The sequence below is a fragment of the Struthio camelus genome, chromosome Z (genome assembly GCF_040807025.1).
Source record: "Struthio camelus isolate bStrCam1 chromosome Z, bStrCam1.hap1, whole genome shotgun sequence".
NCBI classification, from domain to species: domain Eukaryota; kingdom Metazoa; phylum Chordata; class Aves; order Struthioniformes; family Struthionidae; genus Struthio; species Struthio camelus.
In genome coordinates, this window is record NC_090982.1 from 50471423 (window position 1) to 50487757 (window position 16335).

The 16335-nt window shown below is 35.4% G+C and overlaps 1 protein-coding gene across 22 annotated transcripts in view; it reads right to left on the minus strand.

Moving 5' to 3' along the window:
• Positions 1-575: 575 nt before the first annotated feature.
• The window catches only part of PPIP5K2 (diphosphoinositol pentakisphosphate kinase 2), a 54454-nt gene continuing 38694 nt past the window's right edge, over positions 576-16335 (minus strand). For 4 of the 22 annotated variants that reach the window (XM_068926803.1, XM_068926821.1, XM_068926802.1 and 1 more), the window contains 7 exons: positions 15400-15573; positions 14099-14168; positions 11904-12023; positions 10951-11013; positions 6941-7087; positions 5280-5408; positions 582-2445 (listed from right to left, as the gene is read on the minus strand). In XM_068926803.1, coding sequence (XP_068782904.1) covers positions 2342-2445; positions 5280-5408; positions 6941-7087; positions 10951-11013; positions 11904-12023; positions 14099-14168; positions 15400-15573 — 807 coding nt within the window. In that variant the 3' untranslated portion in view covers positions 582-2341. Of the gene's footprint in view, positions 2446-5279; positions 5409-6940; positions 7088-8638; positions 9334-10950; positions 11014-11903; positions 12024-14098; positions 14169-14318; positions 14491-15399; positions 15574-16335 lie in introns of those variants that run through there. The other 18 variants (XM_068926811.1, XM_068926823.1, XM_068926812.1 and 15 more) reach the window with 14 other exon arrangements.

Here is a 16335-nt window from a genome sequence, read left to right on the forward strand (position 1 = left end):
GAAACATTTTCGGATTTTGTTCCAGGAGATCTCTGGTAAAGATGCTTCATTTTTGAAGGAAATACTAAAGGTCTACTTAAATTATACATCAGGGTGGTAGTATTTCAGGAATTACAGCCCTATTCAAGCGCTGACTTTCTGTGAACTTAATCTTTCAGACCTCTGTCAAATCTGGGTGGAACAGGCTATACAGTTCCAAGTTTAATAGGAGAGAGTGTCCAATTGCCTAAATAAACTGGACTAAAATAGGTTCTGAAGTCCAGAACGCTCTGCCAAGAGGCCAGATACAGCCCAAGTTCTTCCTTATTGTCCAAGTAGTAAGAGGAAAAAGAAAAGTGCTTACAGTTGTTACATACTTAGTGTTACCACACAGGACCTTTAGAAGGCACTGCAGAATGAGCGAGTGCTCTTCTGTCCACCTTTTTGAGGATTGATTTCAGCAATATAGAATGACAAACCCTAATTTCTTATAAGTTATTTCACCCACCCCTAAGAGAAATTATGGCTTAATGATGGCTTATTCTTCTCCACTGAGACTGCTCAATGTATTTCAAATAGAAAAAGTAAAATGGACAGAACTTGCCAGTGACCTTGTTTTTATTTAGGAGCACATAAAAAAAGTTATGCCACAGCTTTGGTTGACTGGAATGATATGCATACGTAAGTTTTAACAGTTTTTTTTTTTTAAAAACAGTAAACATAACATGTACATTCAGTTGTGCGCAGGACAAACACTGTCAAGAACACATTTACACTACAGAAAATGAAATGCTTTAAGTTCAGAGCTGTGAAACCCTTCATATTTTTGGTATTTAACTGGTATTCTATAGAATTAGTCTGTAGAAGCCATTTCATGTATAGTCAGTTTAAACACTCGGACTCTGTGGCAAGGTGAATGTAATTATAGTTGCACTGATTCTGAAGAAAAGCAAGAGGCTTACTTGTTTAAAAATACTACCTTGAGGCGGTCTCTTCTGCAACTTAAATGTGAAAGGCATTATCTAGCTTATAGTTTATGAGATCAGTTAATAATCAGCCACTTGAACTTATGAAAGTGGACAATATTTCGCATACATTTGGGATAACTATAAACATTCAAAAATTTATCATGCCACAGATAATCACAAGAACTGCTGAAACAGGATGATTACTCTACATAACCCAATCACTCAAAGCACCACTGACTTACTAAAGCTTCTCACAGCTCTTCTAAGATCTTCAATGATTTTTAATGAGAGCTGTTGACAACCACCTGAAGTAGGAGAGAGGTATAAAAATCCCAACGGGGCCATCCTGAAGCCTGAGTATTCTGTTACATGTTGTAACATTAAGCATTGCGTTCTGCTAGGACCGCAGTCTCTCTCTGCTCTGAAGGGCTAGTAATAAAGCACAGATGGGATATTTACAATTTTCAGGATAAACTTACTAGCAGACCAGCTGTAACCATTTCTCTTTTTATAAACCCTGCTTTTTAATGTCACCTTTTTGTACAAACATATGGTTAAGCAAATAAAGCTGTCTTTTTAGTAAACAAAAGACATTTTTTGATAAAAACATATAAAAGACAATTTTATCTGCTGGGTGATATACAGGTACCCACATATAAGCATGAATACTACGCAACAAAAGAGAAGGGATATTTGAATGTTATAGGTCTGATGTAAACATAGAATAAAAGTAAGGAAACTCCTAAGTGAAAATAACGTTAACTCACTCCATTATGCCTAATTATTGCAGCATATATGATACAAAATCATTCAAATACAGAAAGCATCTGCTTACTTTCAAAACAGGCAAAGTGATTTCTTTGGAAATGTAGTTAAATTTAAAAAAAAAAAAGAAAGAAAGAAAGAAAGAAAGAGCGAGCTCCTAGCAAAGACATGTGTTACCTTTTGTTACCTTTCAGCCCACAAAAGAAATTCACAGGCAAATTATAAACTCCTGAAAATAGAAGTTTATAATGACAACAGATAATGCTTCATTACAGTGGCATCAACAATGCCACTATAACATACCAGTGGATTGTTATTTTCTTTGTTTTGTACAGTAAATATTTGAAGACACCAAAAAGGTTCTTGTGCAGCTTTTCTGTTAAAGGTGTGTAAGTACATCAAGCTGATAAATATTTCCTTAAATGTTTTAGGAAACAAGAAGAGATCTTTGACCTAGATATGTAGAGTGCACACTAGTTAAGTCTTTAGTCCATATGGGGTTAAGTGCACTATGAAATGCAGACGTGAATGGCTTTTGAAAGCTCAATCATCGTTTAGTTTGTTTCTCTACAACCAAACGCACACTAAAGAATTGTTTAAGAAGTTGCTTCCAAGTTCTCTGATCAACTTCATTTCTTCTCAGAAAGAGCTTCATCACTAACTTTTGCATCGAGTGAGGTCTCTTCAACAGATAGCTTAACATTAGATACACAACCAGAGGATCCACTGGTAGCTGCAAAGGTAAAGAGGAGAAAAAAAATATTAGGTTTTTTACATAAGAACAAAAAGGTAAAAAGCAAAGCAAATATATCAAAAGTTGCCTAGCACAGAAACAAACACAATGCTACAATAAGTAGCTTTTTCAGAAATTTAAACTAAACTGATCTTAAAATTACATGTTTAGCTATCCACCACTATTAAAAACTCATTATACTAGCTCTAAAGTAAAAAAACCACCCCAAAACCACGCACCTCAATAGGACAAATACTGAATTTTACAAAGTCAGACTAACAGCAGAAGGAGCTTATTTTAATAGATAGAAACAGATGAAAGCAGATTTGAAAACCCTACAAAGCAAGAAATGAACTAAGAACAGAAAAGCCAAAGCTGGAAGAGGTAGAAAAAAAAAAATTTCTTGGAGTTGCAATACAAATAAAGCAAAAAAAAAAAAAGTAAGTGTAAGCTGCTGGACAGCATTTTAGAAAGATCTATATATCTAAAAAACCCAATGGCAACAAAAACACTTTAGCAAGTTTATAATAGGAACCAGACATTAAATTTATATTTTCTTATTCCTAAAATACTGAACTAAAGCTGGTAATGTAATTTAAATACTTTGGCCCAGCAGATATCTTAAAAGCAATTCTTCCTACGTTTGGCATGTAGAAACAGGCACAGTTTTAGATTCATGAGTTTATACATGGGCTTGCAGAGGAAACGTCAGCAAAAACCCAGTCACTGGACCTAACAAAGTTGTCACATACAGCATCCTCACTGAAATAGCAAGGATTCCAGTGCTCCACCAAACAATTTCTTCAAGCAGAAAATAAAAAAATAACCCCAGATAGCTCATTAAAAAGGAAAGATGCTGACTTCAGGGAACCACCAATCTACAGAGAACACAAAGGAAGAGAAGTTCAGCTGTAAGGGAAACGGGCAAGAACCACCAATTAAGGCATATCCTGAAGAGCAAAACAACTTTGTTAAATAAGGAGGTAGTGGTTTAGAAATATAACCGGGACTAAGATTTCAACTTTCCCTACAGAATATTTTCAAAACCCTACTGAATTTTGCCAAGAAAAAGTTTCTAACATAGGCAAAAGCTAAGAGAAAGTATTTTGGTTTAAAAAAAAAAAAGGGGGGGGGGGCAGTGAAGATCAGTGTTTACCTCCGAACTCTATGACCAAATAAAGAGGAAAGTTAGCAAGTTCTTTCAGAGTAGCCTTGACAAGCTAGTTTAGAACTGCAGGGCCGTATCTAATGAGACCAGAAATGCAGTCTGACTTTGTTCTTGATGCCCTCAAAACAGCACGAATATCCGGAAGCAGACAGCATGCCTGGCTGACAGTTCAGCTCGCACATATTAGTCATAATATAATGTTATTGGTTGCTTTAACCAAAATCTGATCAAGCAGCTCTGTGATATAAATGATAAGCTCCAATTGGCTCAATGATTTAATCTTTTTTTTTAAACATGCAGACAAAAATTATTAGTTTTACTCACACTACAGTTACAGGACACTGCCTGGACATTGGCATTGAGATACAGAGCTGAGAGAATTTTCTTCCTCTCATCATGTTACATTTCCAACAACATAGTATTGCCCCAAGTTCCACAAAAAGCAGAATGAGAAACTTCCTATTAGATGCTATAGCGTACTTTCTAGAAGATGTACTCACACGTTTTCAAATATTAGTATCTTTAAAAAAATCTTTTATCTAGCATCTTCTCTGTTTAAATAAGCATTGTTTAGTATTATACTTTTCACTGTTGGAGACAACATTATCCTATCTTAAAAACAAAAAATGAAAAAACCACCCCAAAATGTACTACTAAAGCAAAGGCACAAAAAGTTTTATCTGAACACACAGTTTCAGAGTCCAAACCACCTTTGGATGAAACCAATATACAAAGCCCAGGATATGAAAAACAAACTGGTGGGCATCCACAAACAGCATAACTCAAAGGAAAAGAAAAAAAAAAAATCAAACAGGGTCATGTTATTAGTTTCAAGTCAAAAAAAGGTCAGAAATTACCTTTTTTTTTTTTTTTTTAAAATTTTTTCATGTAATGTTGCAACTGTCAGGACCATATACCAATGACCAGCAAAATTCCACAGTATTCAAAAGAAAAAAAAAAGCTTTTAACTGCAATTATATACACACACTCTCTGCTCATGTGTATGATGTTTAATCAGTAAAGGAAGAATATCTTGTGTGTGCAGTAAGCTAATGTTATTACCAAAGCATCAGGAAAAAAAAAAGTCATTTTCTTTGGACCTCACTGGTCTTTTTCTTCTTTTTAAATTTCTGTATCTACAAGCTCTGTGGGGAATCCTGCCTTTCAACAGTCAACTTCCAGATGCATAGCAGCAACTACCCGAATTACCTGGGTTATTTTTCTTCCTTTCTCTGTTTTGTAAATAGCAGATCTTCAGTGAGGTAATGTTAATTTATTTTTGATTCATTACTACTATTCACATTAGAAGTTCTGCCATTTAAATAAATACATTTTCTCTGTCCATGGCAGTCAGACATGGCTAGAAACACTGACATACTTAAAGGCAAAACAAGACAAAAAAAATCCCCCCCATGAATTCTCAGACCGTAACATTTCTTTCAAACACTTCAGAGCGTAACAGAAAGCAACTATTAATAAAGTTTTACTGTTTACTGGTAGAAGTGCACGGGCAATGCTATGAGTTCTACTAAAATGATCCTATCTGCATATATAGGGAATGTTATGAAATAGCTGCCCTGAGAAGTTATGCAATATGTAAGAAAAAATTACTGCTAGAAATAATTAAATGAAGTTAGCTATTCCACTTCTGATAGAATGTACTTACATATGGTTGGTTTCTCTATTGCTAGCCTTTCAGGCAAAGTTTCAAGTGGCGTTGGTTGAATTTTTGCAGGGGTGTATGTATTTAAAGAAATTTTTCTTCCCGACAGTGGACTCATATAAGTTGGAGAAGCTGAAAGGGGAGGGGGGGAGAAAGATACACACCACAAATATTAAAAATGTGCTCATATTAGCAAAATGCCAAAAACAGTAGTCACAGCACCACGTATCTAGTACTACAGAAGCCTTAGCCATAAAACCTGCAAGTCAGTCACGGATTTTTGACTCTTGTGTCAACACTTCAAAGCGTGAAAGACAAATTTCCTCTTTCTCCTCAGAAAGTGACATGACAGCATCTTTGGCAGTGTGAAACTGTGCCAAGTTTCAATAATGGTTGCCTTGCCAGAAGATGACTGACAACAGAATTAGTGCTACTTCTCATGGGTTACGAAAATGCCACTGGAACTGACACGTAGTCCAAAATATCTAAGAAACAGGTGTACAACAGATTACTCTCTAGACATCTCCCAAATGTGGTAAGAGAGCAGAAGGATCTCTATATGGATTACCTCTACATAAGCAGAATGGTGAAAATTCTGCTTACCAAACCACCTCAATAGTATGACTTTTTCTTAGTACTTTTTTCCTCTTGTGTACTATAAATTCGTAACAGCTTTTAGGGAGACACCGTCTTTCCAAATCCTAAGCAGTGTAACAAAACATTTTAAATACCTAAGAACTTTAAAACACTTATCGTGTCCCTGATTTGTTTTTCAAAAACACCAGTCTTCTTAATTAGCTTCCTTCCCGTATGTAGGAGGCCTACACTATCAAATTAGCTGCTGAATCAAATCTAAAGCATATAAACTTAAAAAGCCAGAAAGAAACAAAAACATAGTATTTATATTGCTTCTGTATTACCACTAGCAAGCACAAGTTTTCTCATCAAAAGCATGACTCTTTAAACATTTCCTCAAGACAACCCCATTTTTCACTCACCTGACACAAAAGTTATAACCATCCTAATAAATGGTAAATCTGAACTAACCGAAAACAGTTTCCAAAGAAACAGCAGGAGAATCACAATGGGAAAGCATCTTCACCCACACATGCACAGGTACAGAACTCAGTCCGCATCTCATTTCAAGATCACGTAAACATGAAACATGCAGCACAGCTTATTTAAAAGAAAAGTAATTGCAAGGCGCTCTACATGGGAAACACCAAGTAACATTGAAAGACACAGGACATAACAGCATTAGAAGATAAAAAAGCAACACTGCTCTGCTAAGGTTACTGCCAGCACAGCGGTACAATATAAAGCTGGAAGTGCATGCTCAGTGTTAGTAAAAAGCATTCTCTGTAATCCATCTAGAATTAACGTGGACAGCACTGAGAAGTTCTTAATATGAGGAAATAAACCTATTAATATTTCATAAAATTTTTGATTTACTATACCAATCAACAGGGACATTACCTCAATGGAATATGACAATGTTCATATAGCAAGAGGATGCTCCGAAAATTAAAATTACAGCTAATCTATATCTTTTTTTTTCCCTTTCCTCTTTTTAAATAAGCAATATTCTTAGTTTATTCATTTGCTATAAAATATTGGAAAGATTAACTTGACAACATTTAACAATTTAAGATGAGCATAATTACAACTAAAAGCAGTACATGTTTCTTGTAGATTTTCACTTGATGGAGCAGCAACAGAGGCAAGAAATTCATCCACCTGCTTTAAAGACAGGGAATTGTGTAGGGTTTCCAAAGGGCAAATAGAAGGCACCATGGAATACAGTTCAAAACCTGTAAGAAAAATAATAAAAAAAAAAGATTTCCAAACATAAGACATGATCTAAGCTATCGCATGGCAAAATGTTAATGCATCAAAACAAAATACTTATTTTAAAAATCAATACACGTAGACATAATACTCTTGAAACCATGACATTAATAGAACATGGCGTTGGAAAAAAGGTAGGCCAATTTCCAGAATATACTAAACTCAAAGTACCATGTGATATACCACGGGATATAAGTCCCATGAACACATGAATTGGTCTACAAACAGTAAACTTTACTCTCAAATCAATTCATGAAGAATAACTTTCTTTTAAGATAAACTTAGTAAAACACAAAAAAGTAGTATTTTTCCCCTACTCTTTCTCATACGAGGCAGAACACTAAATAGATAACTCATTAATGCAAGTAAAGTAGGACAGTTATGTTGTCAACAGTTAGCTGAGACAGAAGAGCTAAAATTGCTAAAACTCTCAACAAGAAAAGTTTGCAGAAGTCCCCTTCTATCATCTTGAGTATTCTGTGAAAACAACTGTTGCCGTAAGCATCCACGGAAAACCACTATTAGTGCTTGTGAACTTTGAGGCTACACGTTTTAACCTTGAAGAGAGACCTACACCTACCTATATGCATTTAAAAACCATTACTTAAAACACTAGTAATTTCATATATTATAGCAGGTAAACCAAAATCTAAAAATTTATTGGACTCTACTTTTCTACGTTAGTATTAATCATAAACCAAACATGCATATTTGTATTACTAACATATCAAAAAGCATCTAAACACATCTCGACATAAAACTGCAATTCTGTAAACTGATGCAAGTTTGATAACTCAATGAACAGCTCTTCATCCAATTGCATTTCAAAAGAAGAAAATGTGTCCATTAGTGTTTTCACATACAGCTGTAACATTACAACTTTGCAATTCAATACTGTAAATTTATAGTTGCTAAATTTAAGATATTTAAATGAAGAAACAATAGTGAATGAAATAATGTTTAGAATTTCAGTTCAAGGTACATTTTTTTAGAGATAGCAATAATATAACTGTGAACTGTTCCCTCCCCCAAAATAATAAGCATCAATATTCCTCCGATATCCAATGTGCCCCATGTGCTCCCCATTTAGCGATTTACATATAAAAAATAACTGCATGAACTTTCAATCCAGAATGCCTGTGTTTATATTTGGATCCACCACGGCCACACTCAATTTTGAGGGAGAGTCACTCCAGATCAACTGAAGCGTGCTTAAGTCAGCTTCACTTATACTACAAATAAAATGTTGCATTTCATGGAAACTCAGTTTTCATGTGCAAAAGAAACACCAACACATTCTTCATTTGTGTTTTTTCTTAAAAAGACAGCAGCTAAGCTTCAGTGTAAGCACTAAAAAATGTTTGGCATACATGTTAATATCCCATATAACTATGCATGCATGCAAAGCGCAAACCCTTTCTTTGCATTACAGTAAGATGCACAAGATTTATTTTTACCCTGACAGAAGTGTTGCCATCAGCTGAATGAGAATTTTTTTTTTTTTTTTTAAATCTTACTCTTGCAAAGAACGCAGTGGGACAATGTCAGGTTAATTTTTTTTAAATACCTATTAATGCTACAGGGCAATGCTATAGAAAAATCAGAAAGAAATTTCAAAATAGAGCCACCCTCTTTAAAAAACAAAAAAAAAATCGTTTTAGGAATTCCCCTTCTCCAGGCTTTTGCTCAGTTTTGGAAATTCTGCTATCAGATAGCCATACCCCAGCACAATGTTATAAAACCTTTGCAGCTAAGGGATATGACTTCAACAGATACCCTGAAAATCTGCCTAACGTGTTTTATTTGAATATTTTATGATAAGTTATGATAAATACTTAATGAATTTGAGAAACACATCCGCACATTTAATGGCAAAGCAGCCTGACAGTATCCCTTGAATAAAGCAATTTCCTGCCAACTAACAGCCCTTGAGTTTTGGCTATATTTACCCTTAAGGCACAGTCCCCTTCAAAACGCAAGACAATGAAAGGGTTCACGCAGCATTTGAAAAGGCGCCCTGCTGTCTTGCAGGTGAAAGCTAGCGAGACAGACGTACCACGGGAGCCTAGGCATTCCACAGAGGACACGGACCAGCACCTAAAGCGGTGTGGGTGTTCTGCACAGAGGCCCAGAAAATAAGGTAAAGCACTGTCAGGAGAGACTTGTTTCACCATGTTCCTTGAACTAAAGATGAGGGGGACAGGGTAGTCTGTGAAATGAGTGAGAAGGCGACAACAACATAAGAGTAAGAAGAGAGTGAAAGGGACAAGGAAAATCACAATGACAGTCCAAAGGACAGACAAAATGACATCTGTATGATTGTATGTTAGTAGAGAACTCGTAGAAACCTGTGACATATTTAGGTTTCACAGGAGCTCATACAGCATGCGTTATCTTGTGAAAGATGTGTGGTAGAATATCTGTATTAAATGAATCAGAACAATCAATGCATTTATTAAAAGCAATTTCGATGGATGTATTTTTAAAGAATGCAGTCACAAAAGATAGTGCTGAATGGAACAGAAAGTAATCAAGCTATTAAACATCTATATTCAAATGCAGTTCTTACTTTCTGACTTTGTAATGCTTTGGAAATATCATCTGATTAGATTCTAAAGATAAAAAATAGGTTCCTACATTTCGTATTTGAAACGGCACACTCGAGTCGGCCTTTTTAGATCCAATACAAGCTTACTGGTAATTCCCTCAGCCTTATCATACCAGTTTGCCTTCAAGGAACACTGCAGTGCAACTCGCTGCGGATTCCACGTGAATACAGTAGAGGACCCATCGCTTCACGGCAAAACAAAGCAAGCACTCACTTTTCTTAAACCTCGCTTCTAAACAAGTGCATTTCAAATCTAACACGACAGTGCTGATGATTTCCACTGCAGTTTCAATGATATTATCATCACTGTACTGGGCCAGCAGTCACGTACTTTTTAAAACTGCAATTAAGACATCTGGAAAAGCTACGCTAAGACCTGGTGAAAGCTGAAGACAGAGTCTGGTTGCCATGAACAGGATATATTTGGGGCCTATTTAATCACGTAGAAAGTTAGGCGCGAAATATTTTGCTGAGGAAGAGAAAGATATACCTCTGTCCTGTGTGCTAAACCAGGATTTTTTTTTTTAAATGGTAGACTGAAGACAAGTTAACTCTCACCCTTGAGGTTCAAGAGGTCAATGTAAGTGACAGGCAATGCTCTCACTGTGATTTTTTTAGTGCAATATTTAAGTAATTTGCATATCTGAGGAACAGAGGACAAGTACGATCAAGTAAATTTTTTGTTCCTTGATAGATATTGCAATTTAGCAGGAATGTTCCTGCTTTTTTTTTTTTTTTTTAATTTAGCATCACTTCAAGAAGATAGTCATAAAATCCATTTGTCAATTCAATTATTTACTTGGGAACGAGGAGGGAAACAGGCTCAGCAGAAGGAAGACAAAGAAGAAGCAGCAGCAGCTATCAAGAAGTGTATGCCCAATAAAGATCAGATATAATTCTGTTTTTATCTTGTACCACACAGTCTGATCACATGAAAAATTGGGAAGAATAATTTATTAGAGATCATAATTTAAAGTAGCATTTCAATTTCCCAAAGATTTTTCTGATGAATGAATTTTGACATCATATTTATACTAATGAATGGTAAAGAAGAGATTTAGGGTATCTAATGATTACAAATATACTCGGAGTTGTGCTTGAAGTTAGGAACGACAGGTGGCTGGATGATACTGTACACCCCATATTTGAAATAAAAATAAAAGGGATGAAGCAAGGAACCTTTTGTTTTTGTTTTTTTAAAATAAAAGCAAAACGTACCATTGGTTGGGTGTCGAGCAAATGAGATAGAAAACCTTTTAACAGCAGAACCGCGTGTGGTGTCTGAGAAAGAGAAAAACAGGTACCTGAAATTCGTAACAGCTACCAAAAGAGGGACATTTTAAAAAAGGAGAGGAAGAGGAAAGAAAAAAAAATGAGAAGGTGTTAGAACTGACTGGCATGCAGAGGGGACCAGGGAAAAGGGCTAAAATCTAAATAGAGGTTAAAAGAAGAAAATTTGGGCTGTTGATAACTACAAGATGTGTAATGAAGTGTATGAAAACAAGCAGAATGAGCTGGTGATTCTGGCATACAAGGTTATTATCAGGTTAGACTTGAACATTAAGTAGTGAATTTTGGGGGGAATACAGCGTGAATACTGTTTCACTTCAATGTTATAAAGGTACGCTATCACATATTTACATTCTGAAATCTACTGAAAGAGTTTCTGCTCTACCCCAGATTATACAAAACTGAAAACCTCCTGCTCTTCTGCAAGCCACACCCCACCAGAAAAGAATCAGGAATCCTAAAATTTTCACCATCAGTATTTTTAAGTTATTAGTTTATCATTTCTCTCATTCCTTGTAGATGCTCTAAGCAATTTATTTCAAGATCAATAAGAAATGATAAAACCAGAAGTTTAAAATGAGAAAGAGAATTTCAAAATTAAAATTTTAACGTATTGAAAAATGCACTTGCTGAAATCTCTTGGCGTGTATATTACAAGTCTGTGAGCTAGTGTTCAATTCAAGACAGTAACAAGAATTAACTATGCCATTAAGTTAAACATAAGCAAGCTATGGGCAATAAAGAAGCAACGGAAACTCATACAATTAATACTAAGGCAAAGGATTCTAGGATTCCATTAAAATCAGTAACCTAGGATTTATCTTTAGAAGTTTAATGTGGCACATGGGTTTGTGCGTGCATGTGCGAGAGTGTGCACATACCATCTATGAAGCCAGAAGAAGTCAGCTTTTTACGATGAGTACGAGCATAATCCTGTAGGTTAGGTGCACTTGAAGAACCCCCGAGCACTGAGGTGCTAAACAGGCCCGCACAGTGAGACCCTGATGGGAGTTAGAGAAAATACATACAACAACCAGGTGTTCGTCCATTCACATTGGGGATGCATGCAGCATGCAAGCACAGGGCTCTTACCACACAAAAGGCAGCTTTTGGCAGTGCCTTGGACAGGTTCACAATATGCTTGTAATGTCAAAGTGGTACTTGTAGGCTGAAACTACCATAATTTATTGTGCTTCTACTCATGACACAGCACCCTCTGCTATATGTGCAAAGAGAGGGCTGACTTTAACAAAATGACTTCATATCCTGTTTTCAGGTTTGGTAAAGAAAAGTTACCAGTTAGCGTCAATGTAAACATAACCAAAACAACAAAACAAAAATAAGATGATGATGTAAAAGTTGTGGATTTTAAAACTTGTAGTCCTGAAACAAATACGAACTGGAAAATACTGCTCATTGCTTTCATCCAAATCAACCTTTGAGATGACAGGTTGCAATGAAGTACTCGTGCATTTCCACAGACTTAACATGGAAATATTTCCCTTTCAACCTCCATGAAGTGTTAACCAAATCAGAAATACTCTTTTAGTATTTCAGCTGCCTTCATTGCCAATGGTAGAAACTGAAAACACCAAAAAGTTTCACCAAGTTTAGCTCAACTTCCTTCCTAGAGAAAAGACTTCCGTACGTTCCTATGCAATTGAGAATACTTTTGTTACCACTCACACAATCCTGCCACTGGGAGTTTTAACAAATCACTGAAAGCCATACACAGAAATATATATATATTTTTATAATCCACCATATATGAAACTTACATACACCAGTGAATAAAAGGGAAAAAAATGCTGTGATTTTTTTCCTTTAATCTTCACTACTAGTTGAAAAGAGAAATGGTTCACTAGAAACTTATCTTTTGCATTTGAGATAAGTAGAACCAGATTTTTAAGGACCAACTATCCAGAGATATTTCCTTTCATTACTTTTGATGGCCTAATGAGAGGAAACATTACTAGCACATGTGACCAATCACAGCCAAAATAAATCGGTGCCTGGTCTGTGGCAAAAGCACCAAAAATAACATCTTGACCTACACACACAAATATATCAAATTCCACAAGCCATATTGTGTCACACTGACAAAAGAAAAGTTGTTTAACTTTAGCAAGCACACATTACAAAATGACTTCAGTAAACAAGAGCACCTGATGTATGCATTTTACTAAGGAAAAAAAATATAGTAGGGAGAAAAGTATCACAGAAAGATTAGACAAAAACAACAGATCTTTACAAGGAAAGGAAAAGCTACTTCTAGCCTAATACACATAAGCTTTATGTATTTTCTACACTGCATTTTTCTCACAAAAAGACATTTTACATTTACAGAAAAAAGATGCAACATTAATTTACAGCAGTGCAAAATTTCATATTTTTGTATATTGGTCAAATGAATGCCTCTTTCAAAGAAACAATAGGAAAACATCTCTTGTATTAAAAGAATTTGAAACAACTCATTGAATTATACCATAATTAATCCTAACATTGAAAGGAAAATTAATTTTAGGAAAGAGAATGTGTGCAAAAGCCCTCATACACCCAAGAAGCTTGAAGTCTGCTTGTTTTTTTCTTTTTTTTTCCCCCTCCCCTGCATTGGTACCACACCTTCAATTCCATCAATCGCCCACAGTAGGAAAAATTAGTTATCTTCAAGAAAAGTGTTTTAATGGTTTCCATAGTAGGCCTTTTCAATCCAAAAGATTCTGCAAAAACCCAACAGCTCAAAACAAACTATATAATCTTAAAGATCTGCATCATGCTAAAAATAATCCTGTGTACCTGTTTTGGGCAGTAAAAAGTCAGTAATGTTAATAGTCTCAAACAACTTGTCCTTTTCAGTTATAATTTAGGTAAAAACTTTTGCTGCAAAAAAAAATTGTCCAGTTCAGTCTGTACTGTTTCAGACAATCAGGAGATATTAATGATTACAAATACTACCTGGTCCTGTTCACAAGAGAGCTTTTTTTTTTAAAAAAAAAATATATATATATATAACTGCGCAGAACAATGGACGGAGGAAAAGCTAACATGAAACAAAACGCCAATTATATGCACATACCTAGACCACTCTGCTTTTGTTCCAGAATAGTTCTTGGTGTTCTTAAATTACTATTGTTTTCTGATAGGACCTGGATATAAAAAACAGAAAAATAAGGAAAAATAGAACAGCAGCATGAAACGTTTATTTAACTTGATACAGCAGCCTGTTTCAGACAGACAAGTGTTAATAAGCTGTATGATAAGTGTTAGTAAAAATATGTAAAGGAAATATGAAAGATCATGCAATATCCCCTTCTGAAGGGAGTCCATTTCACATATGAGTTCCTTGCAATGAAGTGGTGCAAAGCAAGCATTCAGAATGAAAAAGGACACAGACCAAGACATATATGAGAACAGACATTTGAGACAGATTTTATTTTATTTTACCAAATGCACTCTCCTAAACTGCGCCTGTATTGAAAAAAGGAGGGGAGGGAAGGAAAGACAGACAAACTATTGAGGACACCATACAATCACTGATCCATGCATGGGCTCAATCAGTGTAATCTTCAGATGCTCACAGCCTTTACCGATACATACTTTTCCTACATAAATAGTTTAAAAATTTTCTACAATAAAAAGAAATTACGAAAGTTTTTATGAAGAAAAAGGGTATGTTTAGCAGAACACCATCCATTGCCACAAACGTAAGCAATATCTTGAAATATTAAACAGTCTTTGGATCTTCATTGATGCTTCAGAAATATTTGCATCTTTCTTTCTGCTTCTTCAACAGCATTTAGAAAACTCTTCAAAATATTGTACTATTCAATGGATGATGTACTGTGTTGGGAGTTTTAGATACCTCCAGATATAGAAGGCAAGAATTATTAGTGCTAGAGTTTGTTCCCTGCAATAGTTAATACCAGGCCACTGAAAATATGATATATGCAAAACAAGTTTTGAGCAGTATGAAGGTCCAAATAAATTATTTTTAATGGTATTGTTTGCCACTATTAAAAAAAAAGAAAGTAGTTCAATTTACCTACCACCAAATTAAGCAATGCCATTTTTAAAGTCTTAAAGGACAACTAAGCCAAAGCAGAAATCTGTTTCATTAGGCAGTAGACTATGTCTTTTCTACTGTGTTAACATTTGCAATTCCTGTAGAGAAACCAATTCTTCAGGGAAATGTACAACACATTCAGTGGAAAAACACGCACTCACTCTTTTATCCCCCAAACATTCTCGGAAAGTAATTTTAAGAAGTGGAAGAATTTGCTTCGAATGTACTCCATAACAAGGGATTAGATGTCCTTAAAGACAGTTGGTTGTTGCTCGGAATGCATAATAATGTTGAATGAAGTAAAGTTTAAAAACCTGTTGCCATGAGCCAAAAATACTGGATGTGAAAGCCAATGATTTAGGGGAGACAGGGGAAGAAGTGATTTGTTCCCCTGATCTGCGTCTTCGACGCCCAGTACCCACACCACTGGTGTAATGCAGCCAGGTACCAATACACTCTGGGCTAGACACACTCAGGGGGCTCTCTTCCTGGAAGTGAGAAAGGGGGCAAAAAACAGCAAAGCATGCAAAGTTAGATTCAACAGAGCCAAATGAACAGAAAAGAAAAAAAACCCAGTCTGCTTGCACCCTTTTATATACTGCTTTTAAAACTATTAAACAGTGACTAGGGAAGAGTAATGTTACAAAATTATCAGTTCTGCTCAATCAATTATATCTTTAATACAACAGTTTCAAATTGTGGCAGACTAATTATTACATAATGTTATGAGACAAAAAAAATGGGGTCAATAATTGGTTCAAAGCTTTAAAAATTTCTCTACATGTTGGAAACAGCATCTATTATTCTTGACGTACTGTTTAATAGTTTCCCCCTCTAAGTACATTAACCTTTCCTATTTACTACTTAATAGTTTTCATTTCTAGTCTGCAACCTTATCTAAAATATTCTAACGATTTTTAGCATTTCCTCGGAGATTTTTACAGCTGCCTGACTGCTAGTGGCACCACGGATTTTCCAACTTAAATTACATATACATTTTTTAATTTTCTGATCCTGGACAGCTATAAGACTTCAAGGGACAGTGTCAGGCTAAGAGTCTCCCATGCCCTACATCACTATGTACTATTACAGTGATCAGCAATGAACATTTTTAGTAATACACAATTTGATTTTCAATGCTGATGAGCCTTACTTTCTCATGTTACTGTTAGAACTCTGTTGTTTATTTTCATGATTCAATGCAGAGTTGCAATATTTCTTCTGTAAATATTGTTGGACTATAACCCAGA